Source organism: Poecilia mexicana, unplaced genomic scaffold (assembly GCF_051168715.1).
Source record: "Poecilia mexicana isolate PSO_F unplaced genomic scaffold, ASM5116871v1 scaffold_5, whole genome shotgun sequence".
Lineage (NCBI taxonomy): Eukaryota > Metazoa > Chordata > Actinopteri > Cyprinodontiformes > Poeciliidae > Poecilia > Poecilia mexicana.
In genome coordinates this window covers 28323929-28351533 of record NW_028263374.1, presented here as the reverse complement: position 1 = coordinate 28351533, position 27605 = coordinate 28323929, and the positions used below count along the sequence as shown (strand labels likewise).

General features: G+C 37.9%; 4 protein-coding genes across 5 annotated transcripts; 2 read left to right on the top strand and 2 right to left on the bottom strand.

Annotated features, from left to right (window-relative positions):
- Positions 1-302: 302 nt before the first annotated feature.
- ccdc51 (coiled-coil domain containing 51) lies at positions 303-8409 on the bottom strand. Its single transcript, XM_015009893.2, has 7 exons — positions 8300-8409; positions 7093-7169; positions 6741-6939; positions 6485-6622; positions 5546-5710; positions 4491-4697; positions 303-1733 (listed from the first exon to the last, which is right to left on the bottom strand). Exons 2-7 carry the CDS (start codon positions 7095-7097, stop codon positions 1176-1178), a joined length of 1272 nt encoding a protein of 423 aa, XP_014865379.2. The 5' UTR covers positions 7098-7169; positions 8300-8409; the 3' UTR covers positions 303-1175.
- A 19-nt stretch (positions 8410-8428) lies between these two features.
- On the top strand, positions 8429-10659 carry tma7 (translation machinery associated 7 homolog). Its single transcript, XM_015009903.2, has 4 exons — positions 8429-8559; positions 9301-9356; positions 9552-9639; positions 10117-10659. The coding sequence occupies exons 1-4, from the start codon at positions 8544-8546 to the stop codon at positions 10149-10151; spliced, it is 195 nt and encodes a 64-aa protein (XP_014865389.2). The 5' UTR covers positions 8429-8543; the 3' UTR covers positions 10152-10659.
- A 430-nt stretch (positions 10660-11089) lies between these two features.
- Positions 11090-20877, bottom strand: LOC106931655 (deoxyribonuclease gamma-like). Of its 2 annotated transcripts, XM_015009895.2 has the most exons (11): positions 20720-20877; positions 16544-16629; positions 15995-16083; positions 15387-15473; positions 15197-15309; positions 15008-15120; positions 14611-14768; positions 14284-14380; positions 13832-13907; positions 12696-12748; positions 12480-12613 (listed from the first exon to the last, which is right to left on the bottom strand). In XM_015009895.2, the coding sequence occupies exons 2-11, from the start codon at positions 16622-16624 to the stop codon at positions 12608-12610; spliced, it is 873 nt and encodes a 290-aa protein (XP_014865381.2). In that variant the 5' UTR covers positions 16625-16629; positions 20720-20877; the 3' UTR covers positions 12480-12607. The 2 variants fall into 2 exon arrangements, with proteins under 2 accessions (XP_014865380.2, XP_014865381.2); XM_015009894.2 differs by lacking the exon at positions 12696-12748 and having other exon boundaries at positions 11090-12613; positions 20720-20872.
- A 3709-nt stretch (positions 20878-24586) lies between these two features.
- LOC106931652 (E3 ubiquitin-protein ligase TRIM35-like) lies at positions 24587-27425 on the top strand. Its single transcript, XM_015009886.2, has 2 exons — positions 24587-24773; positions 24846-27425. The coding sequence occupies exon 2, from the start codon at positions 24863-24865 to the stop codon at positions 26240-26242; it is 1380 nt and encodes a 459-aa protein (XP_014865372.2). The 5' UTR covers positions 24587-24773; positions 24846-24862; the 3' UTR covers positions 26243-27425.
- Positions 27426-27605: the final 180 nt, after the last annotated feature.

Sequence of the window (27605 nt, the reverse complement as noted above, 5' to 3'; positions counted from 1 at the left end):
TTTTAGATGCAGTCTTACTAGTACATATTGTTAGACGTTTCCACCACATCTTACTACCAGAGAGGTGATGAGCAGCCATATTGAAATGTGAAGTTGACCTTAAAAACGTCATAACTGGATGTAGTCGGAGTTGCTCTCACTTTACCAGTGACAAATCCGTTTAATTTTCAGACTGGGAAGTCAGAACTGGAACGCAAGGCTGAATAAAATAACATGCGGTTTTTTTCTCTGCTGCCCCCTCCTGGTCGAACCTGGAACTGAACAGCCATGTTTTGAACAAAAGAGAAACAAAAGCCATGAAGTGAGTTTCCCATTCAACCTTTTAATATAGAGGCGATACCAGTGCATGATGTCAGAAACATGTTCAAGTACTCCAGGATCTGAGAGGTTCTGCTGCTGCAAACAGCCTCTGGAAAATCTACACAGCCAAAAAAATTATTTAATCCATTAATTAAAAGGCCTTTCAGAGTTTTTTAACGTCATTCATCTCCATAGAAGTTCTTTCTGCTGCCCTGGTCCACTGGAGCTGATGGTTAAAATCCAAAGTGAAGCTAATTATTCATTCTGGTACTGGATTAACTGGGAATATACCAGTCAGTGAGTCATGCAGTTATTCTTTTAAAAAAAAAAATCCTAAAATCAATTATTTGTTAATTCAAAACTGTTCCTCAACTCAGCTGGAATGGGCAGATTGCTTCATCCAAACAAAATAAAGTTTAATGTCAGAAGAATTCAGGAGGTTAAATATTAAAGTTTATTTAACTGCTTTTTGGAGAGAGGATGATCAAACAGCTGATTGAGATGGAAGCCTGCCCCCTAGTGGCAGCCTGCAACTTGATCTGGATCAGAACGATTACTTCTGTGAGTTAAAAAAAAAAAGCAAAACAATGAGAGGTAATAAATGAAAGATTAGATATTTCCCTGGAAATGTGAAGATTTTCCATTATGATTTGATGGAAGATGTAGATACAATAATAAAAGAAAAGCTTTAATATTGTAATCAGTGATTGGACATGATAAATAGCTGCATGTCTGAGTGCTCCAGTGACCAAGAAGAGTCAGCAGAAGACAAGCTTGGGTAATCATCTGCTTCCGGTTCATCAGGAAGCGGATGTCATTAAACTCATAATTAACTGATATTATTGCGACTCATCATAAACCAGTCCAGGTCCAGTTCAACCAGTTCCCCGGAGCAGCAGGTACACGGCAGAGATGGTAACGGCGGCGGCGGTGTAGCTGAACACGGCGTTGTAAACCGTGTTCATCCTGATCCCTTCCCCCAGCGTCCTCCTGGTGTCCTCCAGGCGTCTCGCCACTGTCTCCGTCTCCCGTGTCGCTGCTCTCTGAAGGCCAGCGGATCGGGTTTGGGTCTGCGGTTCGGTTTCCAGAACCTTCCGCACCGCCAGCAGTTCGCCCTCCACTTTACCGACGCCCTGCTGGAGCTGACCCAGTTGGGCCATCAGCGACGCCAGCTGCGATTCCGTCTTCTGGTTCTGGACCTGAAGGTCTTTAGAGGTGGAAAGAGAAACGGCAGGCGAGGCTGTGGTGGGTCCTCCTTTCCCCTGGGGGGCGCTGTTGCTTGGAGAGAAGGCGTCAGCCAGAGTGACCCGGAGGCTGTCGATGAGTTCGCCCAGTTGGTCCTGCTGGGTTTGGTGGTTCCCAGCCTGGACTTTCAGCGCCTCCTGCAGACTCTCCGGACCTTTCTGGGCCTCAAGAAGAAGATTCTTTAACTCCTGCAGACACAAAAGAACATAATCCACTTCGGTTTCAGATCTATATTGTCAAAACTATACAAACAGGCTCAAATATACGCATACACACCTTGGAATACAAGCTTAGGGATGTTTTCACAAATAATAGCCCAATGGACTCGGTTCGATCAGGAACCAAAGTTGCAACATTTGTCATGTAATTTTAACACAGTCATAATTTCGACTGTCAAATGTTTGTGATATATAAAGTCACACTGTTTCTCTAAGGAGGGTTGCTCCATCTTACAGTCACGACTTTAAAATTAAAATTCTGTTTTTATCTCATAACTATGATTTATGGTTGTTTTCGCACCTGATAGTTCAGTTGAATCGGTTTGACATTCGCAACATTTGCTATAAAACGAACTACAGAAATTATTACTGTAATACTAGAAATTGTACATTTCTGTTGGGTTTATATTTTTTATTTAATGGCAGATATGGGCTTCCTTATTTAATGTGTACATGAAAAATCTATATATTTTTAAAAATTTTAATTGATTAATTGTTTTACATTGTAATTTTAACATTTGTTTATCAGAAACAAACGTTGAAGGAAATTAATTTCAAATCTAAATCTGTCAATAATCTGAATATTTTAGGCTTTAACTGCTGACAGTTGAAGCTTTGACACAGTTGGGCGACTCAACAGGTCAATGACCCCAAACCCACATCAGGACTGGTGATGAACGGATGGACGCTCCAACACAAGGGTTTTGGATTTATTTGCTGCTAAATTAACAATCAATCAATCAAATTTTATTTGTATACCACATTTCAGCAGCAAGGCATTTCAAAGTGCTCTACATCATTAAAAAAAACCAGCATGTGACATTGAATAAACAGTAAGAAAGAGAAAGATTAAAAAAAAAGATTAAAAAAGATAAAAACATTAAAACCCCTTTACAACCAGGGGGGACGACACCCGCACCCCTGTCCTTATCTGGGACGTTAGTCAAAAACACCGTTTGACAAGGACTCCAACCTCTAGGTTTTTAGTTGAAACGCCGTCAACTGGGACTCTAAACCCCGTAGGACTTTAGTTAAACGTCGTTTAACTAAACCCCGTAGGACTTTAGTTAAATGTCGTTTAACTGGGACTCTAAACCCCGTAGGACTTTAGTTAAACGTCGTTTAACTGGGACTCTAAACCCCGTAGGACTTTAGTTAAACGTCGTTTAACTAAACCCCGTAGGACTTTAGTTAAATGTCGTTTAACTGGGACTCTAAACCCCGTAGGACTTTAGTTAAACGTCGTTTAACTGGGACTCTAAACCCCGTAGGACTTTAGTTAAACGTCGTTTAACTAAACCCCGTAGGACTTTAGTTAAATGTCGTTTAACTAAACCCCGTAGGACTTTAGTTAAATGTCGTTTAACTGGGACTCTAAACCCCGTAGGACTTTAGTTAAACGTCGTTTAACTGGGACTCTAAACCCCGTAGGACTTTAGTTAAACGTTGTTTAACTGGGACTCTAACCCCCGTAGGACTTTAGTTAAACGTCGTTTAACTAAACCCCGTAGGACTTTAGTTAAACGTCGTTTAACTGGGACTCTAAACCCCGTAGGACTTTAGTTAAACGTCGTTTAACTAAACCCCGTAGGACTTTAGTTAAACGTCGTTTAACTAAACCCCGTAGGACTTTAGTTAAACGTCGTTTAACTAAACCCCGTAGGACTTTAGTTAAATGTCGTTTAACTGGGACTCTAAACCCCGTAGGACTTTAGTTAAACGTCGTTTAACTGGGACTCTAAACCCCGTAGGACTTTAGTTAAACGTCGTTTAACTAAACCCCGTAGGACTTTAGTTAAATGTCGTTTAACTGGGACTCTAAACCCCGTAGGACTTTAGTTAAACGTCGTTTAACTGGGACTCTAAACCCCGTAGGACTTTAGTTAAACGTTGTTTAACTGGGACTCTAACCCCCGTAGGACTTTAGTTAAACGTCGTTTAACTAAACCCCGTAGGACTTTAGTTAAACGTCGTTTAACTGGGACTCTAAACCCTGTAGCACTTTAGTTAAACGTTGTTTAACTGGGACTCTAACCCCCGTAGGACTTTAGTTAAACGTCGTTTAACTGGGACTCTAAACCCCGTAGGACTTTAGTTAAACGTCGTTTAACTAAACCCCGTAGGACTTTAGTTAAATGTCGTTTAACTGGGACTCTAAACCCCGTAGGACTTTAGTTAAACGTCGTTTAACTGGGACTCTAAACCCCGTAGGACTTTAGTTAAACGTTGTTTAACTGGGACTCTAACCCCCGTAGGACTTTAGTTAAACGTCGTTTAACTAAACCCCGTAGGACTTTAGTTAAACGTCGTTTAACTGGGACTCTAAACCCTGTAGGACTTTAGTTAAACGTTGTTTAACTGGGACTCTAACCCCCGTAGGACTTTAGTTAAACGTCGTTTAACTGGGACTCTAACCCACGTTTTACTCAAGGGACTAACCCGAATAGGGCTACGAGTGGGGGACAGTACCCGCGCCTCTCCGGGGGTTGGGCTGTACATCATTAGAAACATGATGTACAAGATGTACATTTTTCATTTGATATACAAATGAAAAATGGTCTTTTTCATTTAAAATCTTAAAAATAAAAATATTTGGTGTCACTTTTGGGCTGATTTGTTGGCGGCATGTTTTGTTTTCAACCATCCAGTGGCTTCCTCAGCTACTTCCTGTCTCCCTCTCTTTGTATTTCATGCTTCAGGGTTAAAGTTCAGTCAGCGTCTCGTTACCTGTAGGCGGACGCGGTTGATGTACGTTGACCCCATGACCCCGATCAGGGCTCCGAGCACAGAGCCGATGATGGACCAGTTCTTGGTGCGCTCCGCTCTCGTCCTCTCCTTCTCGTGGCTCTCCCTCACCGCCGCTGAAAACAGGCCGAACTTCTCCCTCTCCGAACTCTCCGCGTTCTCATACGCAGTCCGGAGACGCCGTTCCTCCTGCGGTCGGGAAAAAATTTAAATATGGCTGATCTGTTTTACACCGGTTTGTTTTAAATAAACGTTACAGCCAGAACTAAAGGCTATACTGTGTCTGTTTGCTAGTTTTACCCCTTCATTACACTAGATTATTGCACTACAAAAACAAAGTATTTTTGTCTTAACTATTTCAAGCAAAAGCGTTAACTTACAATTAACTTTTCATCCAGATATAGAAGCTTGTTTGAGGTGAATAACTCCTTAATATCGATTTTAAAAAGTACTAGCTCCACTTATGGTAAAAATGTCATGTTATAAGTGAAATAATCAGCCAGTGGAACTAATACTTTATTCTTAAATCATTATTAAGGAAATATTGCAAATGTTCTTCCTCACTTTAGCAAATAAAAATAATTTTTATAATTCTAATCTGGACCAAGAAAAGTTTGGTCAGATTTAATTTCAGACAGAGAGAGAAAAAAATATGTATCTGTATTTTTGTTGAGTGTATGAAAATATCTGGTTTCATCTGTAAATAACGTTTTCCAAATTTAAGCTTTTAATCAAATGTTAGATTGAACTTCATTACAAAACTGTGTAGTTTTAGTATCAATATTTACACAGAAATTAAGAACTTTTCAGATCTTAAAAACATCTAACTGAAAATGTATTCATCCATACAAACCCCGACTATCCAGCTAAAAACATTTTTTTGCATATCTAACAACAGGAAAGCTTGACACTCAGTCAGCTGTAGATGTAAAGCTTATATGGGAGAGACGCTCTGACACTCATCCATCCTGTGTAACTCAAACACGCTGTCTGCGTTGAATCACCAGTTTTTACTGGTGGTTGTTTCCTGAGCTGACCTGCAGCAGCTTGTGCTCCATCGTGGCCAGCTCCAGGTAGTGAGCCTCCTCCCTGGAGACGCGGTCCAGCCGGTCTCTGACCTCCTTCAGGCGGCCCTGCAGCGCCTCCAGGCTGGTGTGCGCTTCACGCACGATTCCTCTGGCCACCATGAACGCCGCTTCAGCCTGAGCAGATACATTCAGTCTGTAAGACTTTTAATAATACGAGTTTTTTTGTTGATGGAGGTTAAGAAAATAAAAAAAACTAAACTGTGCAGATTCAACTGTAAAGGTGACCTATTATGTTTCCTTGAACAGGTTAGGATCGGTCTATGGCCTATACAAAACATCTTTATTAAATTTATTTGCACAAAATCATTCTTAGATAATGAGATTTTAGCCAGTTCTGCATATTTTTAGGTGTTTTAGCGCCTCTGTCACTTTAAATCCAAATAAGCTGCTGCTGTCCAACTCAACATTTATGCTCACACATGAAAATGGCCTCTGCTTTGAAAAGCATTAGTGGAGATTCCTGCACAACTAACAAGAATGCAGCAACTGGTTTCTAGTTAGTAAGCTAACAATAAAACTCTTGTCTTTTCCAGCAGCCATTGTACGGTGCATACAAGGGTAAAACCAGCTGACCAAACATGCTGGACCTCAGCTTAGTTGCTCGGTGACGGACTGGGCTTTGTTGTGGTTGCTAAGTAAAGGCGCTGTGCCCGTGGAATGTGACTCAACATTCTGGAGGTTTTTGTAACGGCTCGTTTTCCAGACACCAAAAAAACATGAACTTATTGCCAAAAATCGGCTGAATGTTTTTTTTTATTTTTATGTACTTGTGCTGTTTTTTAGAAGCAGTTGAGACCCAAATGGAAGAACAAAAACATGTAAATTTTGCATAAAGATGTTTGTCTCTGATTAAACTTGCAGCCATGACTGTTCGCTGTGTCTTCTGACCTCTGTGACCTTGGTTTGAGCCTCGCGGACCTCGTTCAGCCCCACAAACTCTTCGTATCTCCCCCACCAGTAGTTCACGGTGGCTGTGGCCGCCTGCGCCGACCTCTGGCTCCACTCCCGCCCCAACTCTCCTGCATGCTGATGGGACAAAAACAGGGAAGAACTTTTTATTTAAGGCTACGTTATTTATAACAAACAGAAAATGCAGTTCTGATAATTCAGTCTTTTTTGGCATGTTGGTACGGGACAGCTGTACCTGCAGGGCAGACAGGCTGCGCTCCTTCACCACCTCAGCTGTACCTTTCTGTACAAGAGGGGAGGACCCAGTGGGTGGAGAAGATCGAGACGGCGGTTCAGAGCTGTACGGTCGAACCACAGCGGTTCTGGCCGCCAGATGGTGCCGAGACAGACAGCATGAGCCTCGAGCCCAGATGCAAATCTGAGCTCCTCTGTACCTGAGACGGTGAAACGTCTGTAATTAATTCAGTTCTTTAAGTCATGCCCAAAGGTTTTGGCTCTAACACAAATGTTTCTATGATTGACTTTAGATTTTCTTTTAAATTTCTTCTGGTAAATTCAAAGCATTTCATGTTTCATGAGTGTCTTACCTCATTGAGAACGTCAGCAGTTGGGGTGGAAGGTTCAAACACAAAGCAGCGTTTGGACCGACACCAAAAGGGCACCTCTAAAAAAAAAGAAAAACAAACAAACAAAATCTTTTTAAAGACTTTTTACATTTGGATCCAATCAAATCAGGACCATTAAATTAACATGTTGAAGTCAAGGTGCTTTGTGTATCACAGTAAGTGCAAATTAAGACTGAAGTCAAGTAAAAACTCAACAATTCTTAAAGGTTGAATTTCCAGCTTTAAACAAGCAAGATGACCAAATGTGTAATTTAAACAGAGTAACGCACGTTTTAAAAACCAACATCTATCAAATATACCTAGCTAAATCTTACCTTATTAAAACAAACAGTTTCTTTATTTTTTTTAATGCACCTTAACTAACAGTCACACGTTTCAGGCACTTAAATGCCTCTTTTGAAAGTAAATTTTCTTAAAGTTTATTCTTTCTTGATTTTGACAGTTACATATTTCTCTGTTTTATCTAAATAAAAAAAGATTCTGCTGTAAAAAAAAAATCTATATTTCCAAGAATATTGCTCAACTTTCCTACTTTATGGGGGAATATAAGCGCATACCAGCTTTATATATTAGTTACTTTACAAGTCACCTTTTTGTGAATTTATTAGATTTTTAAAAATTACCTGGCAGCTGCTGTCGTCTCGGTTTATTTATGCATTTTCGTGATTAAAGCTTCATAAATCAATATAAATGTTAGCTGCTTTTAAATTGATTTACATTTAAGTAGCGCAATATTAAGAACAACACATGTTCTTAAGAAGAACATGCTTTATTACTAATTTTAAAAGGAATGAAGTCATTCTGAATCTAAAATAACGTAAAAAATTAACAATTGCAATAATTTTTTCTAATTTATTTCATTGTTGCAGACAATCCTGAGTTTGTGTAAACACAGCAGACTGATGACTTTTAGCAGACACCAGTTTCTGCCCTCACTGAAGACAAACCATTAAATACATACACTATTATCACACTCTAAATACTTTACATTTATATAATTCGGGTTTTTTAATTGAAACTCATTTTTATTACATCATTGTTTTCTGTTTATTTTCTAACTAGCTTTATATTGCTAACATTGACCTCGGTGCTTGTTTTCTTATAAAACTGTCTAGAATATGTCTGTTGTAATTGTAGTTTATGGAGAAAGCTACCAAAATAAACGCACCTGTTTCCTTTAGAGCTGTCACAGCATTTAGTTTTTCGGAATAAACGTTCTTTAACCACCTATCCTCCTGGTGTTTGGAGAACCAGCTAGCATCATGTAGGTGTTTTTGTTCAGGCATATGATTAGGATTCTACTTCCGGCGGTTCTTCTGGGGTCCTTCCAGCGCGGATTAAATCGACAAGCCTAAATTGCTCTCATTCACCGTTAATTTTAGTCATTTATATCCTATTTAAACGATTTAAATATGTCCGGTAGAGAAGGTGAGACTTTTTTGTTGTGCTAAATTTCTGACCTTGTTATTTTATGTGTCGCGCGCTTCAGTTTGTGTAAGAAGCTAAAAAATGCTAACAGGTTCCAGCTAATGTCCTGTGTTTCACTCCAAAAATGTTCATCATCGCTTACTTGCTTAATGTCGAAAAATGCACGCATTCACCGGAAAAAACAAAAACAAATGGAGAACTTGATTCAGTGTATATAGATTTAGCAGCACTAACTGTCGGTATTATGTTTGACCTAATCAATCTCTTACATCGATGTGGAATAATTTTGGCCCACTGTGCTTAATTTAATTATAGATTGAGATAAATCAAAATGAAATGACCGAAAGCACAAAGATTTGAAATGATGAGCAGGTGAATTAATCAGCAATTAGTCTTTCTCTCTCTGGAATGAAAACCCCCACACCTTTCCCAGAATGACGGACATTAGGCTGGTGATCAGTTAATCAAATCCTTTGATTAGCAATTTTCCTTTTTTAAAACTAGTGGAAACAACAAGGGTGTACTTGTACACTCTTGTATGACCGTGAGACAGAAATCACTTTGAAATGTCCATTAATGGTCGAAAATATTTTAAATATTTTAAAGAAAATCTGCAGTAGATTTAATAAGAAGCAGCTCATTAAATATAAAAAATGTCTTAAAATAATAAATCCACAAATACTTTTTAAAGTCGGAGTGACAGAAATGTTGGTTGATTTGTTTTATTTATAAATTTTTCAGGAGGCAAAAAGAAACCACTCAAGGCGCCCAAGAAACAAAACAAGGAATTGGATGATGTAAGTTTAGTCCGTTTATTCTTTCACAATTTAACTTAGCTGAAGTCACAGATTAAGACCATGAAGATTTGAAGTGTCAGAGTGGATTCACTGTGTACAAAGTATTCTCTGAAAATTCAAATTTATCTGTGACTAGGATATCAGTTTAACAGAAAGTGTTGCTTGTGGCGTACTAAAAATAATTTATGCCTGCAGGAAGACGTTGCTTTCAAGCAGAAGCAGAAGGAAGAGCAGAAAGCCATGGATGCGTTGAAGGCCAAAGCAACAGGAAAAGGACCTTTAGGTGAGACTAGAGAAGTAATTTAAAAAAAAATCTTCATTAAATCGTTTGATATCTAAATTGAAGTTTTTGAAGAAAATGCTGCAGTTTAACAGACGGGAGGAACATGAAAAACATTCCTCAGGTTTTCTTTAAATGTGTTCCAGATTTGGTCTGGAAGTCGCCTGAGAATTCACATATGGTTGATAGTTTTTTTATCACACCTGTCTGGGTTTTTTAATAATACCAGAAATGCAGCCATGAACACACAACTTGATTATGGGATTAACAGCAGCAGTATGCATTACACCTGATGCATCATTTTGTGGTTTCACAGAACGTATGGAGAAATATTTTACCCCCATGAAGCTGCATATCTGAACCCAATGTTGTCTCAAATTTGATAGAAAATATTTTTATTCATTTTATAAATTAAACAAAATCAGCCACAGTTGTTTCTGTCATTTTATCAGTTTTGTATCTGTGTAATTTTTCCTGCAGCCAGTGGCGGGATCAAGAAGTCGGGGAAGAAGTAGAGTCTGAAGATGATGTTGCCTAGCAACCTTTAGTTTGTTTTTCACTGGTAAACATGAACCCTGCAACACTCAGAAGCTGTTCCTGCGCTGAGCTCTTCCAGCTCTCAGTACAGTGCAGAAAATGACCTTTGTTTGAGTGAACAGACAACAACATGCCTCCCCCAAAGAAGAAAAGTAATTATCTCCCTTCAGACCCAACAACTAAATTAACTCTGACCGCTTATGAAATGTCTTTATTTTTAGCAAAAATAAAAAGGAAAATTTCTTCAGTGGAAAATGTTTAACAGAAAAGACCTGAACTATGTTTGTGTTGTATTGTGAAGTGGGAGATGTCAGTAAATTTTTTTTGTAATTATGTCTCGTTTTGTTTTTTTTTTTTTTTTTTTCCGTTTTGTTTTGATGGAAGTAAAATATCCAAACCGATAAATTGGTGATTATGGCAACATTTTTAGCTTTGTCAATTTTCTGTTTCTTACACAAAAAATTATAAACTCGTGTAAAACCAAAATGTGACTCAAACGTTTTAATGCATCTACCTATGAGAGCGTTCCAGTTATGGTGGGAAGCTCCTGCAAATATTATATGCGAGGTTTATTCCCTCTATCTGTTCCAAACGTATCAACTTTAAAAATATTTACATGATCCGAAGCATATAATACAAACTGGAGAAAGAAGATGTTGGTGTGCATCAGTTCACAATCTGTTCATATTTTCATAAAAATATGGCTGCTTGGAAGCAAAATTTTTAAATGAGGTGTCGTGTGTATTTTATCACAGTATTCTTGTTTTTTTGATAATTTTACCAGAAGATATTTTATTTATGACGTTTTCTTGTTGGAAAGTTAGTTGTTCTACTTTTACAGATTTAAAGCTACCCACCAGAGGAGCGTTATGGCTAAATGAAAACTATTTTTGTAATAATTACACAGCCAGTAATGTTTGTTGCTTTTGTCAGTTTTTATTGTAAATCAGTTTATTCATAAAAGGTGGTAAAAGCAATTATCCTGTACATAACATGTTTACACTCAGCATTGATAAACAGCAACACAAAAAACATTGAAGTAAATTAATTACACAAAATTCACCTTTTAGGAATACTTAGTAATTATTGAAATTATTTAAAAAGAAATAGTTTCCATCCTGTGAGAAGCAAAAAGTGAATAAAAGCATCTGGATTCAGTCATGCTAAAAAATCTGAAAAACTAAATTTTGACAGTAATTTAAAAAATGAGTGTTAAACAGCATGGTGCTGCTGACACTTTTTGCTCAGATAAAGCTGGTTAAGAAATTTTTCAGAATCAGTTATGTGGCTTCAGTTCAAGGAACAATGAAAATATGTCAATCATTCAAACATTAAAGAGTATTATAAAAAAGTTTCACACGATACTGCTCTTCAGATTCTCAAGTAAAACAAAGGTTTGCACAAAGGTGCAGGAAATAATTTATTTGCGCCCAAATAAAGGCTTATTTAATGAGTATATGCCTCCAAATTGCGCAGAGGAACGAAGGAGTTTTTAGGGCGCAGAACAACAACCTGTCACAATGTCAAGCAGATATGATGAGCAGGAAAAGCATAAATCATTTCCCTTCTGGAATATTCAACAATTAACTCGTAAAACCCAACTTCAGAGGCTCAGTGTGATTTTTTTTCAGTGGATAATTTCTTCCAATTCATTGTTATATTACAGAAATACTTTCTTGTTGGTGTTTTAACTTTACTATTCTGCAGCATGTCATTAAAAGCACTTCATAGATCTTTAGAGAAAAGCTCCTGAGATGATGGTGGTGATAAACAGAGTTTTCCTCTGTTAAGAGATCATCAAAGCTGTTTTATCTTATCTAGTGGAACAAGGGTTTACTTAAAACTGATTTGGATCTCATCTTCTGCTCTGGAGAATGTAAAATGTTTATCTTTTTTCTGTTCACTTCAAAAACATTAAATCTCACCAAGTATTAGTCCAGTTTCTTGTGCAGATTTCTTAGTTCACTTGAAATAAGACAAAACTAACTTACAAGTTACTTTTCAGCAAGAAATAGGAGTTTGTTTAAGTCAATAATCCCTTAATATTGATGAAAATGTTCTAGTCCTAATGGCAGATTATTTATTACATGGAAAAATGTCCCGTATTCAGGCAGAGACCAGCCTGGTAAAACTGGCTCCTGTTACACTCACAGCTAACCAGTATTATTGCAGCTTATAGTCATGTTGGCTGTTTCTGATTAATCTAGCTAGTTTTTCCAACTTCAAGCCTGGAAATGGACAGATTGGTGAGTAGGTGTGAAGTGAGGTCTGGCCTCTTCAGGTTAAACTGCTTCTCCGTTGGTCATCTTGGCGACTTTCATCCGGAGGACCTGGATCTCCAGGTTGAGCTTCTCTCTTTCCAGGAGCAGATTTCCTCTCTTCAGCTCCGTTAGATCCTCGTCTTCATCAATCTTCAGCCCGCCCAGCTTGTCTTTCAGGCCTGCAGAGGAAGCAGATATGTCATCTAATCAAAAGGCGAGCTCCATGCAGGTAAGTGAAGCTGATTAATGAAAGATAATTACACTTTCAGTTCCTGTCTTCCAGCAAAACCAAACAAAGCAGCCACCAGCATTACCTAAGAGAAAAGCCACAATCTTTAAACCAAGCTTTGAGATTTCCACAGAAATTATTTTAAAAATCAATTTCTTTTACTCCTCTGTTATTTATTTTTGATAATTTTTGAATCTGATAAAAGGAAAAATGTACAAAGATTGGAAACTAAAATCTAGTGTAAACGACGCGCTGGAATTACAGTTTTATTACATTTTCTGTCTCTGTTTGTGATTTACATGAATGTATTTTAAGATCTTGGCCAGATATTTTGAAATAAATAGAAAAGATAAAAGTCGTGATCACATGCATCTTTAGCATTCTTAAATTTACAAATTTATCCTAAATTTACCCTCTGATTTTGGGCAGGAGACTATAACCAGACTCTAATCATGCAGATAATATGGCCAGACAAAATAGTCCCAGGTTATGTCATGCAGCCATGTTTATTATCTAAATGAAGCCAAAGTAAAAGAGCTCACCCCCACTTCATACCTACTTGCCAATCTGGCTCTATTGTTGCTTTCCAGCTCGAATTTCCAGACTTAAAGTTGGAAAAATTAGCTGGAATGTTGACTAAAATCATAGGAACGACTTGGAAAGTCTGAGGTAGCAAAGCAAACTCGTCCTCAGAATCCAGTATGGCTGCCGAACGCACTGAAAGTTGGAGTGACTTCATGTTTGTCTGCACTTTTGAGGGTTTCTGTCCAATTAAATCCTGCAGAAACACAGGATTTATGTTTTTACAGTGGATAAATATAAAGAAATTAATTATTGGTTTGTATTTCTAACAGGAGTTAGCTTGTACAGCAGTTAGCTAATCTCTGTGGGGGGTGGACTTCAACCCCCCTATTACTCCTTATGAAGTCACATTGAGAAGACAGGATGGTGGCTTTAAAACTGTAAATTTTCAAAGCCCAAAGAAATAGAAAAATCCACCTTAAGTTGAAACTTTCTTTATCTCTGGCCTTTGAAAATTTACTATTAATAAAATATCTAAATGAGACAGCTTGAAATCCTTTTTTAAGTATAAGCTGACCTCTCTTCATGTAGCTCTAGAATTAAAAAACACCCTTGTTATTATTATTATTATTTAAATTGAGCGTACCATCGCCTTCATCTGTTATTTCTACCATGGACTTCAGCTCCACCTCCACTGGGTAATGGTCGCTCACTTTCAGAGCCTGGAACAAGTGAGAAATAATAAAACTTTATTAAGATTATTGCAACTTCTGGGGCGTCTCCAGTTCTGGGTAAACACAAATATCAAGGTGAAAAGTGCAGTTAGACAATTTTATCTCCATGCGTTTATAATTATGTTAATTGTATGAAATAACAGGACAGAATGAACCCTGAGTCATTCTGTCAACAATGAGACAATTCAAAGCTCCTTTTCATTTATAACGATGTAACTCAATGTTTTCTCGTTGCTAAGGTATGACTGGAAACCCTCACTGTGTCATTTGTTTGTCTGATCATGGTAATAAATAATTTTTCATAATTAAATCAGGTAAAATATTTTCAGAAGGAACGTTTCAACATGTGAAAATGAGAGCAAACCTGCTCGATGGAGAGCTTGTAAGCTTTCTGGAAGTTGAAGGTTTTAGCAGATTTTGGAACAACAGCCTGCAGCATGTCGTCTCCGTAAACGACGATCCTGAACGACGAGAAGAAGAATTAAAGCAAACAGCAGGGAGTCGCAGCCACTCCCATATAATAACCAAAAGGACAGAACCATGTATTCTGTATTTATAACAACAGTTCCCACAATCCAAGGTGGAAAAGTGGGTAGATGAGTGCTGAGGAATCCTGGGTTGTTTTTGTTAAATGTTGAAGATTTATGAGTGATTTGTTCTTAACGTTCATTCGGAGGTGGTCGGTTTCTACCTGTCGTATGTGTTGGTGTTTTCGGTGCTGGCCGTTGTGTCCACATCGTCTCCGATCAGCCAGTGGAAGTTCGTGTCGCTGCGGATTCGGATGGTTTTCATGTCCTTCTTTGAAACATACGAGCCATCGGCGTTAAAGTCGCCCAGGATCATCACGTTCTGCAGCGGAGAGAGAGGAAACCTTAACCAGTGACACCAGTTTGTTTCAATTTGATCCACTTTTAGTGACAGATCTAAAGTTTTGCTCCCGGTTTACAGCCATGGGGAAAAGAACGTGAACTCTCCGGTTCCAGGGTTTTAAATATTACAGTATCAAAGCTAAATATTCAAACGTCCATTTAATGTTTAATTTCCTTTACATTTTCAAGTTTATGTTTTTGTTTGGCTTGAAGTCTTACGTCAGTCTTCCACTTCTTCTTGACGTGAACGAAGAGGTCGTAGAGTTCGTCCAGCTCCTTCTCCGAGTCCTCGGGTTTGGTGTGAACTGGGATCATCACCAGATCTTTCAGAACTGAGAGGAGAATCAGACAGATTTACACAGTTACACAGTTTTATGATGGCATAAATCTGACCACGTCATGGCTCACCTGTGTTCAGGCACCTGAACCGCAGGATGTACGGATCCCTGGCGAAGACGTCCAGGCCTTCGGTCTTCTCATCATCGAACTGGTACGATCCCACAAGGTCCACCAGGTCGTCCCTGCATGCACATTCAATACGACCTCATTCATAAAGCACTTTATAGTCCTTCTGATGAGTGAATGAGTGAACTGTCACCTGTACAGGAACATGTACTGCTCCTTGTAGCGCGTCCGGCCCAGGCGAGTGCTGATTTTCAGAGTGTAGTGATGTTTCCGGTTGGCTCTGACGAGAAAAGCAGCGGATGAAGCTGATTGATAGGTTTGATTTCTCAATATCAAATATGTTTATAACTTGTAGCTTAAAGGTAAACTAAAAGTTTCTTCTTCATCCTTGATTTAACCAGGATAAAAAGGCTCCAGATCAAAGATCCCTTTTAATAAAGCAGTTAAACAAAAAACATATAACAATATCAATAACAATAAAATCATTAAATAAAAAAACAAAACTCACCCAAACTTATTTTTGAATTTGAAGCTCTGGATATTAATTTTGGTTCATTTATTTTTGAATCTGTGTGAATATTAACTTAAGTTTGTTACTGTTTTTAAAAATCATTGCAGTTTTTTTGTTGTATATTCTGAACAATTAAAATCAAGAATTAAAGGCCCAAATAATTTCCATAAAGCATAAAGTGACGCTGCTTTTACAGGAAGGTGATTCTGTCTACTGTGTGATTGAAGCTGAAGTGTTTCTGTGACTGTCAGTTTATGGATCTGCTGATGATGTAGGAAACTTTTACTGACTTGTTGAGCGCCTGCACCAGCGTGTCCACCGACTTCCCGCTGGCGTCGACGACCTCCAGGATCACAATGATGTCATAACGGGAAATAATCTGACACAGACACAACATCACAGCAGCTTGATGCACCAGGCCACAAATTAGGACTAACAGCTTTAAATCAGGTCTAATTTTTAATGCAAATATCTTATTACACTTAAAATAAGGCAAAACTAACTTACAAGTTGCTTTTCAGCAAGATAAAGGAGATTTGAAGTCAGTAATTCCTTGAAATTGATAAGTACTATTCCTATTGGCAGATTATTTCACTTACAACTTGGGAAAAATGTCTGGACAAAGGAACTTTTTCATCAACTTTAAGGAATTACTGACTTAAAACGAGCTCCTGTTTCTTGTAAGTCAGTTTTGACGTAATTCAACTGTAAAAACATATCTGCACTGGAAACCAGAGCAAAAATAATTGGTAATACTTTGTGTTTTTGCAGTGCACCAGTGCAGTGTTTCTTTACCCAGTTTTCTTTACCCTAAGAACGGTGAGTTTAAGTGTTTTTACCTTAACCAGGATCTTCAGAACGTCTGCATCCGACACTTTGCTCCGTCCAAACTTCTGAATGTTAAACGCTGCGATTTTCATGTTGGCTGAAAGTTCACAGCAGAAACCATTTTTAGCACCTTAATGAGCTTCATTGTGTTTGAACACGTGTGCAGGTTGTAGATATTTGTTTAACAGCAGAGATAATAAAAGGTGACACATTTATCAGTCAGTTGGCTCCAGGGTGTTCACTAAAAAAACAAAAACAAAAAAAACTGGTTCACTTTCAGATGCAGATTTTATCTCATTAAGTTTTTCACGTTCATGTTTGATCAGATTTCCATCTGAATTAAGAACATTATAAATGTTTACATCTAATACAGTGAAAAAGAATTTAAATCGTCTTTTTGGATGTGATGGGTCAAATGTGATTGTTATAAGAAGGTTTAGAGTGCAGAAAGATTCAAAAGGAGGAGAGAGGAATGAAGCATCTTTGATCTGTGAGTTTCACCAGAACCACCTCAGATAAGTCCGATAAAGAGCGCCTTACTTTGGGTCAGAAGACTCTCAGAACCCTCACTTATCTTGTATTTCTGCTCCGGGTTTCGTCTGATGGAGGAAACTCGACTTAAACATAAGTTCTGAAGAGTCTAGCACTACTTCTAGGTGTTCTGACGGTTCCTGTTTCTGGTTTCAGAACCGAGTTTCCTCCAGTTCAGGAAGTACTTTTTACACAAGAGGCAAAATCTGCAGAATAATCTGCCTGAGTGACACAGAAAAGGACTGAAGCGCAGCAGGGTGGCGGTTCTGCAGGGTGGCGGTTCTGCAGGGTGGCGGTTCTGGTCTCTGACTCGGTTTGTTTGTTTTTGTGACGCACTAATTCTCTGTTTCTGCATCTGCATGATTCATGGAAGTGGTCCAGCAGGTTTTTAGCTGCGATCAGTCGATGCTGCTACAGAAAACAAGCAGACGCTCTTATCTCCAAGATCAGCTCAAGCTGTCGGATCGCATGTCGGCTTTGTCTCAACTAGTTTTATCTTGGAAACTGCTGAAGAGCTTTCACAGATTTCCTGCTCGACATCGCTGTAAAACATGAACGATTTCAGGTAAACCTGCTGTTTCAAGTTCTGCAGTGATTAGATTTTTCACTCACATCTTCAGGATTATTTGAAAAGAGTCAAAACCAACATGCCTGATTAGACTGAACATAAAAGGCCTCCTGATGGATCCTTTGAGCTGGGAGAGATTGGGTCAGAAGCAGCAGAAATGGATGGAAATTTCCTCCAGCTTCACTAAAGCCTCAATGTCGGTTATGCAACCGACTTCCTGCATTTAGACAAACCAGACAAGACAGAACAGGACAGAGGAACCTCCAGGGTCTCTGGTTGCCTTTATTCCCCTTTTGGGGCTTTTTAATCACTTCTAAACGCCTGAAACTTTCTATCTGCTGAATGTTGGAGACAGGTATTTCCTAACATAATCAGAAAACATAATCACCAACAAAAATCTAACAACAGTTTTTATCTCCGTCATGTAAATTTTATTTTATTATTTTATTACACCTCTTATTCATTTTTAACTTTAAACAGGATTGTTGCTTTTACAATTTTCTCTGCTTATTGTTCAATAACAATGAATAAGTTTAAAATATGATTAAATCCAGACACTAGCTCCGTTCTTATAATTGCACAAACTGGAATTACAAAAATAAATCAGCTTAATGAAAACATTTTACAAAATTTGGAAAAAAAAATTCTCTGTTGTATTTCGTAAAAGTCATCAAATGAGTCAAGTGATCAATAACTGGAGGTTACTACTGACGGAAACGACAAAAAAAACGACAGGAAGTGTTGGGCAGGTGATGGGGCAGCGTGTTTTTAATAACTTATCGCGTTAAATTTATTCACATGTGATTTTAATGAAGTTTGCTGTTCTGTCAAAACGCAGAAATTGTTCAGTTCTTTGGACATTAGTGGAATATCAGTAAAGTTTGTATTTTTCTTGTCACTCAGTTCAGCAGAGCTAAGTAAGCTAAATTATACCTTCTGCAGCAGCGCATGTTGAGGTATATGTTAACTTCTAAAATTGGCAGCTATAAACACTTTTAGAGGTAATGTCAAGAATATGCAGATTTTATCATTTCATGTTCTGGTCCTGAACTCCTGCGATGACCAAAGGGTCGACTGTAGATAAAATTTTATTCCAAAATGTTGCACTTTGATGTTTGTTTTAGTGTTTGTTGGAAAAGATAATGCATACAATGTACATTTTGAATTGTACTTTTTTTGTACAAATAAAATTATATTTTACCACAAATATCAGTTACCATTTTTTCATTCAGTATCTGTGATAGAGATATCTAAATTATACTTACTTAACCCTTAATAGGTTCACAGTATATCCTATTGTACAGCTCTATTATTGAATACAAGCTAAACACATTTTTCTTTAATAGAGGCTCAGAAAAACTTCTTTAGTGCCAAAATGTAAGTAAATAAACTTTATTTACATAGCACCTTCAGAAACCCCCCAAAAAACAATAAGACAGACAATAAAACAGCATACATGAGACATGAAACAAAACAAAACTAATTAAAACACAATCTGAAAAAGTGTAACTTAGAGAAAATCCCGCCTTGTTGTTCATGTTTATTCTGTAGCGCAGCTTTTAGTGACAGGAACTTAGAACAGCAGCAGCTTTTCTAGTAAACGCATGTGTTGCTTCAAAAACAGACAAAAAGTCTGACGCTCTCAGATCAGGTTTAGAGGAACTTTCCACTTTACGTAAGGAGCCAAAGCGATTCGGGTTGTTGCTCCTAAAATGTCCTGAATGGAAGCATCAAGACTCAGGAAACGGCATTTCCTGTGGTTTCCTCCACAGGAAAACGTGTCTAATGTCTCTGCTGCTGTCTGAGGATTACAAGTGGAAAGTTTTGAGAAAACTGAAGTGATGGGATTAAAGAGTCCAAACAGGTTGAATAAATGACCTTCTGACCTCAGATTAGATGATTCATTTCTTAAATGAAGCTGTAAATTAGAGTCCAGGTTCACTAAAGCGACTGTAAACCTCAGAGTTAAACGACGTATAAAAACCATTTCACACACAAAGTCGGATTTCAGGGCTTTTGATCCTTTTTATTTACGGTCAGCAGCTGCAAATGATTACAGATAAGAGCTGGAAAAATACTGACATTCATCTGAGCCAGGCGTGTTTAAACTTTTCTGTCTTCATGAAGTTGTGTGAAGGCTGAATTTGTTTTAAATAACTATTTTCAGGGATTTAATATTTTTGACGAGTTTCATCATGATTACTGTCATTTAAGGAAGGAGATTAAGATTAAAGTACCAGAAGCTTAACGACACATTAGTAAGCATGACATGTTATGTAAAATGCAACATTTTAGAACTCATTTTAATATATTTGATAGTTTACACAAGTATCTCAGTTTATAATCATAAATTAACAATAAAATGTAAATTTTCTGCTGTTTGCTGAAATAAAGAGGCCAAATCTTGAACATATTTGGTGAAAACATTTATAAAACATTTCTACTTGCAGCATTTATGAAACAATTATTAAAGTATTTCCTTTGAAATCTAGAAGTGTGAAGACACATTAGTAAACATGAGGTGTTTACTAATGTGCTGAAATGTAATTTTTTACACTTATATATTAGTTTATACTTGTATTTCAATTTATAATGATAAATTAACAATAAAAATGTTAATATCCTGATGCTTGCTGACAATAAGAGGTTTAGTCTCGAACATATGTGGTGAAAACATTAATAAAACATTTCTACTTGCAGCTTTTATGATACAATGATTAAAACAGGCCACAGTTCTTTAATAACCAACGACTTTTTAAACGTTTTAGACGTTAAAGTCACTTTATCTTTGAATAAACACATTTTGGTTTCAGGTTACTGTGGGAGAAAAGATCACTTATGCTCTGAGGGTTGCAGAAGCATTTTGTTGATTTGGTTTCTGCTAAATTAAATATCATAAGTTAAGTAAAATAAGTGAAACAGACTTTCTTCTTCAGAAGTTTCCCTTTAACTAATTTTGAGAGGGATCAGCCGGTTTTCTTCCAGAGTACAAAAGGAGGACGACTGTTTCATTGTCCTGAGGTCTGAAAAGCCTCTCAGGCATTTAGAGCTGAAGGGAAAAACAAAAAGCAGGAAATTTGTTTCTCACCTGCAGAATCTGCTGCTGCTCGAGTCCGAAAATTTATAAAAATTAAGTTACAATGAACCCAGATGAGGACGACTGCGGCAGATGTTGAAGAGTCCAGTATGAAGGGAGTTATGAGTTACAACCAAAACAACGTTCAGAATGAAAACCGGCTGATTGGGCGACAGCCAAGCAGGAATGTCAGAGCAAATAAGCCCCGCCCCCTTTAATAACTTCCTGTTTGGAAACCTGTGAAAGATCAGATTGACTCTAGAAGTGATGAACAACTTTAAAAACACAATCTGAGGAATTAAAATGATGGTTTCTGTCAGGATCTGAGAGAAATGGAGCATAAATATGAGAGTTTAGATGTTTTTATGAACTGAGGCTCCTATGAATACTATGAATATACACTGCTCAAAAAAATAAAGGGAACACTCAAATAACACATCCTAGATCTGAATGAATGAAATATTCTCATTGAATACTTTGTTCTTTGCAAAGTTGAATGTGCTGACAACAAAATCACACAAAAATCATCAATGGAAATCAAATTTATTAACCAATGGAGGCCTGGATTTGGAGCCACACACAAAATTAAAGTGAAATGTTCCCTTTATTTTTTTAGCAATATATATACATATTCAAATCGAATCTTGAAATAATCGACAACTAACATGGTGATTGAATAATTGAAAAATAATTTATTTATTTATTTGCAATACTTTTCATATATTTGTCAATATTGTGCAAAATAGGCTTCAGTGGTTACATGAAAAATCTACACAATGTGACAATTAATCGATTAATTGTCAGAATAATCGATTACTAAAATAATCATTATTCACCCTAGTAACTCTTCAGATTTAGTCTTATTTATTTTTTATTCTACTGGTTTTAGTAGCTTTTTATAATAGTAGTTGCTCTCGACTGAATTGAAGTTTTATTCTACTTTTAGATGTTTGTTTTTGTTGACTTGTTTTCCAAATTACTCTTTAGCTAGCCCGTCTGCAGATAGGACAATGTTTTCTTTTAACCATTACATTGTTTTATTTAAGCATAAGAACTGTCTTTCAGAGTGTTTATTTTAACTCCATGCAGTAACACGTTGTAAAACACACAAATGCTAATTTTATCGCCAAGACCATAGTTACAAAAAAAACAAAACCAATCAGCAAACTGGTTCATGGAGACAGAAATTTGTTGTTGCACATGAGAAGAATGAGGGTGTGGTTCGTTTTGTCTGGCCGGGTCACCTTTCGTTTGCTGGCAACAGTGATGTCATCAGTGCCATAAAAATGCATCAAAATATCATCTCTAAAGTATTAACCTTTGTCTAAAGTGGGCAGAAATTTATATTTATGTTAATGTCTTAATGTTTTATTCATTTATCTGCTTTGTGGTGAAAAAATATGTGACTATACCTTTAAAAGAAACTGGCAAACACAAACAGTACTCAAGTGAGCAGAGTTTAGGGTTTTGTAACTACAGCAACAAAGTATGGAGAGTGAAAAGTGCCAAATAAATAAATAGTTTAATTTAAAATTATTTTCTGCTTCTCCACTGAACCACAATATAACAATTTAAACTGTCATCTTCACTCATCAAGCTCAGGGGGTGGGATTAGGGCAGACGCTGACGTCTGATTGGATACTTCTATAGAAACTCTGACGTCTGATTGGCCGCTTCAAACACAAAATAAAAGGAACTTGTTCCAGGTTTCCTATGACTCTTAGGTCAATATTTTCACTGGAAATGCAGAAATAGCTATAATAAACAATAATATACTAAATAAATAACTATGTGCTTCAGGACCAGAACATGAAATAATTTATTATATCAGATAATTATATCTAGTTTTTAAAATGAAAGAAAAAATAAATTTAACTGAGGAACATAGAATTAATTATATTTGTTAAATTTCTATATTTACATTTTTAAGAAATTAATGACACATTTCAATAATTATTTTACAAGTTATTTATTTATTGTAATTTGGCACTTTCCTCTCTCCATAGAATGAGAGATGCAGTAGAAAAACTCAAAGTAAGACTAATTAAAAATAAGAAAAATTACAAGAACAAAGCATTAAAAGTGTCAAATATATGCCATAGTCCAGTTTTCTCTGTATGTGGAAGAATAATCTCATAATTTAATGTGCAAACCTCAGTTACGACAAAAATAAACCTAAAGAAAACTCTCTAAACCAGAGAAATCCCACCGATTGTCCCAGAGCTGCAGCCTTGGCAAACATCTGAAGAAAAACGCATGAAAACATTACAGGTGTTGTAATTAAACAGTAATAACAGGGAACAAAGCCAAGCAGCTATTAAATGATACACCTCAGGCGTTGGAACCAACAATCCTGATTCACTCAGGCCTTTTGCTCTCCGCAGAAATAATGAACTTTATATACGAGTTTATCTAAAAATACCTGCAGGGAGCCGCAAATGATTACTGCAGGTTTGGAAGAATAACAGAGCCTGAAGCAGCGTTCATTTATACTCAATTAATTAATCATTTAAGAATAAACTAGAACAGAATAGAAATTATGATAGAATAGAATAAAATGGAACAGAATAGACTTCATTGATCTCCAAAGAGAAATTGCTCATCAGTTGGTAAGCTGCTTCATTCTAGGTTTTAAAATGTATTATTTACATAAATATGACTGCAATAAATTAATTAATTAATTTTAGCAAATAAGAAATTTTTTTTTGGAGTGGCCTAGTCAAAGTCTGGAGTTAGTCAGTCTGTTCTTGAACTTGTTTTTTATGCAGTAAAGTTTCCATTGCTGCTGAATTCAAGCAATTCTGCAGAGCAGATCTGATTTAAAGACTCATCAGCTACAATCATAAATACTTTTTCCCTCAGACTTCGGTCAGTTAACGGCCTTTTAATGAACCAAAACATTTCACTGTGACTAAAAAAACCTGAAATTAAAAAACCCTGAAGGAGGGGGAAACAATGTGCAACAATGCCTCATCCAAACACACCTACATCCGTTTTATTTAGTTCTTTAGAAACATGGCGTAGGTAAAAATGTGTCTAATCTTTCTAAAACACGCCCGTCGCCTTCCGCGTTTTTCCCTGAAACGAAAACATTGGATTTTTCCACCTGCAGGTCTGAACTTGCCTGTTTGCTTCAGTTCCCCTCCCATGAAAGACGTGTTGACACAACGAGATAATCCGTCTCTGCTGAGTGGCAGCTCATTTATCAGACTGTCCTGAAACCGAAAGTAAAAATATACTGGAACAGTGGGAAACAAGTGCTGCTAAAAACGCACTGCAAAAAAAACACTATTGTCAAAAAACTGAAATTTCTGAGATTAATCTCAGAAGCTTTCTATAAAAAGACCTGGAAATGTCTGAGCTCCAAAAGTCTAAATTATTTTATATTTTTTTAAAAAGTTGAGCTCGTTAAGATGAACATTTATGACTTTTGGAAATTTTTGGAACCTTAATGAGCTCAGAAAATTTCTGTTTTTTTCTAGAAAATACATTTATACAACTGATTTCAGTGTCGAAAAATGAAGTATGCTCCGATGACATGAATTTTGATGAGAATAACACTTTATATCAGTTTAATATTGTTTACCATGGAAAAGTTTTGACCAAATAATTATTCACATATAATAATGTGTCTTTGCCATTTAGTTTATGCACAACTAAACTGAATTTATCGAGTTAATTTAGGTTTGCAATCCTTAAATGTTATAATTTTACTTGTTTTTATAAGTTTCAGTAATTGATTCGTTTGAGGCAGCTAGTTTAAGAGGATTTAAGTAAATCTGTTTTCATATACCCCAAAGATTGAGAATTACAAGTTATGTTCACTTTTACAATTAAATGCAATGTTACAGTTTACAGTGCACTCTAATCTCAGGTGGTGGTAATAAACCTTAACGTTGGTTGCCAACCACCATAAAAGGGCGAGAAGAAGAAGAAAGAGAAAGTGAAAATAAAAATCTGGAGCGGCTCCACCTCTAATCTCAAACAAAAGAACAGCTGCTGTTTTCTCTGCTGCCTGAAACAGATTCACTTTTAAATTAACCTCAGGAACAGGAAGAGAGACGAGGTAAATCAGGGCAGGAAATGTTTATCAGCAGAAAAACTTCCTGATTTAACTTTCTGTTTGATCTGTTTGCAGCTTCTCGAAGAGAGAAAATGGCTTCCAGGTCTGAGAAGGATCTTTTCTGCACCATCTGCCACGAAATCTTCACGGATCCTGTGGTTCTGTCATGCAGCCACAGCTTCTGTCAAGCCTGCGTTCAGTCCTGGTGGAGGGAAAAACAAATGAACGAGTGTCCGGTTTGCAAGGAAAGGCCTCTGAGCAACCCGCCCATCAGCTTGGCTTTGAAGAATCTGTGTTTAGCAGAAAAAACGAAGCTCTCTGAAGGAGCGGAGCCGGGTCTGTGCAGCCAGCACAACGAGAAGCTAAAGCTGTTCTGCCTGGACCACCAGCAGTCCGTCTGCGTCGTCTGCAGGGACTCCAAAGCTCACAGCAACCACAGGTTTAGACCCATCGACGGGGCAGCAGAGGAGCACAGGGAGGAGGTCCGGGAGTCCCTCACGGCTCTGCGGGAAAAGCTGAAGCTCTTCGAAGAGGCGAAGGGGAGCTGCGACCAAAACGCCAAACACATCAAGAGCCAGAGCAGAAACACAGAGAAGCAGATCCGGGATCAGATCAGGAAGTTTCACCAGCTTCTGCAGGAGGAAGAGGAGGCCCGCATCGCCGCGCTGAGGGAGGAAGAGCGGCAGAAAAGCAAAGCGATGAGGGAGGAATCTGAAGCTCTCAGCAGGATTATCTCAGATCTCTCCAACACCATCAGAGAGACGGAGAAGCAGCTGAAGGCTGAGAGCGTTTCCTTCCTGCAATCCTACAAAGCTGCCTTAAAAACAGCGGAACAGCGCCACCTGCAGGAGAAACCGGCGCCGTCCGCCGGCGCCCTGCTGGACGTGGCCAAACATCTGGGCAACCTGAGCTTCAACATCTGGACCCAGATGAAGGCGGCCGTCTGCTTCTCCGCCGTGGTTCTGGACCCAAACACGGCTCACCCCGAGCTGAACCCGGCCGACGACCTGAGCGCCGCGACGCACGGAGAGCGGCTCAAGCTGCCGAACAACCCGGAGCGGTTCAGCTGGTGCCGCGCCGTGCTCGGCTCGGACGGGTTCACTTCCGGGTCGCACAGCTGGGAGGTTGAGGTCGGAGACGGCAGTGGCTGGGAGGTGGGCGTGGTGGCGGAGTCTGCGGACAGGAAGGAGTCCGTTGGGTCGGGGTCGTGGAGGATCGGTTCAGACGGCGCCTTTCTGGCCTTCTTCCCTCCAGGGAGAAGTTCGGTTCTGTCCTTCAAGCCGCCCCGCAGGATCCGAGTCCATCTGGACTGGGAGAGGGGGAAGCTGTCGTTCTCCGATGCCGATACTGACGGCCACATCCACACCTTCAGCCACTGCTTTACTGAGAAACTGTTTCCTTTTTTCAGCATCAAGAAGGAGAAAACACTGAAAATATTAACAAAACCAGTTTCTGCCTCTGTGGGCCAATGATGGGCGGAGCTTCAGTGATGGGCGGAGCTTCAGTGATGGGCGGAGCTTCAGTGATGGGAGGAGACTCAGTGATGGGCGGAGCTTCAGTGATGGGAGGAGACTCAGTGATGGGAGGAGACTCAGTGATGGGAGGAGAGTCAGTGATGGGAGGAGAGTCAGTGATGGGGAGAGTAAAGAACTCAGAAATTTTTAGATTAAAATAGGAAATTTTCTGAAGAAAAAAACAAGGAATTTCTGAGTTTGAAAAGTCAAATTGAAATAAAATAATATATTTTTGTAGGAAATGGATGTAGATTCAAAACGTAACAATAATTTTGCACACTTGCTGTGTTAAAATCGACAGTTACTCAACTTATTCTTGGCTTTGTTGAATCTAGATGATGATATGTTTTTAGTTTTCTCTTTTCCATAGAAAAATCTTCAGATATTTTTCACATTATTTTTTTTAGAATTGTGTAAATTATTCTGAAAATCTGTTCACTCATTTTTTAACCAATCACGTCTAAAAGCTGAAATACATCGGCACATTGCTACTCGATTGGCTGCCGTTTGAGCAGCAGCCAATCCAGGAGCGGCATTTCTTTTCCTTGGCGCTGATTGGCTGAAGGCCAAATTGCAGCAATAAGGAAGACTGTTAGTTTCTGCTAAGACGGTTTCCACCTGATAAATACAAAAGGGCTGACATTAAACCATCTTTATTTCCGTCTTATTACCATTTATGTTGTGGGATGCGTTTTATTTATATAATATTGGTTCATGTCAATCGGGTAACAATATTGACTCAGATTTTCATATTTCATTTTACGTGTCAAAACCTTGGTAAAAGTTCTCCAGGTTCGTCAGATCGTTATTTACTTGAAGTTATTATTTTTCTTTTTTTTAGGGTTTTGTTCTTGAAGTTTTGGCTGAAACATGTTAAACTGAAAAATATCAAATCATTTCTGTGGATTTTTCTTAAAGCTTCTGTGGTTTAAGGCTGACACGAATGTTTAGTTTTTCATTTAAATATAAAGTTATGATACTTTGTTATTTAAAGTGTAATGGAGCTGGTTTCTCGGTGCCGTTGTCTTATTTTATTATAACTCACTGACATTTGACATAACTGACATTAAAACAGTTGTGCTATGCTAATTCAATGTAATATGGCTAAATGTATTGCTATTAAATACTTACAGTGCAATTTGTCCAATTCTATGTTCTGTTCAAACCTTTATTTACATTTTACTATATAAAAGGAATTTATGTGACAGATCAAGTTTATGTTTAGAGACAAACAGAAGTTTGAGCAGGAAGAAAATAAAAGGGCGGGGATTATTTGTGACAACGTTTCAGCTCTCCGTCTGCTTGGAACCTGCCATTGGTT

Coding starts and splice junctions, on each gene's coding strand:
- LOC106931652 (XM_015009886.2), top strand. CDS start 24,863: ATGGCTTCCAGGTCTGAGAAGGATCTTTTCTGCACCATCTGCCACGAA.
- ccdc51 (XM_015009893.2), bottom strand. Junction 6,623..6,740: donor GCAGCCTGTCTGCCCTGCAG/GTACAGCTGTCC, acceptor TTGTCCCATCAG/CATGCAGGAGAGTTGGGGCG. Junction 1,734..4,490: donor TCAACCGCGTCCGCCTACAG/GTAACGAGACGC, acceptor TTGTGTCTGCAG/GAGTTAAAGAATCTTCTTCT.
- LOC106931655 (XM_015009894.2), bottom strand. CDS start 16,624: ATGAAAATCGCAGCGTTTAACATTCAGAAGTTTGGACGGAGCAAAGTG. Junction 14,769..15,007: donor AGAAGAAGTGGAAGACTGAC/GTAAGACTTCAA, acceptor TCTCCGCTGCAG/AACGTGATGATCCTGGGCGA. Junction 13,908..14,283: donor ACAAGCTCTCCATCGAGCAG/GTTTGCTCTCAT, acceptor CACTTGTTCCAG/GCTCTGAAAGTGAGCGACCA.
- tma7 (XM_015009903.2), top strand. Junction 9,357..9,551: donor AAAACAAGGAATTGGATGAT/GTAAGTTTAGTC, acceptor TTATGCCTGCAG/GAAGACGTTGCTTTCAAGCA. Junction 9,640..10,116: donor AACAGGAAAAGGACCTTTAG/GTGAGACTAGAG, acceptor TTTTTCCTGCAG/CCAGTGGCGGGATCAAGAAG.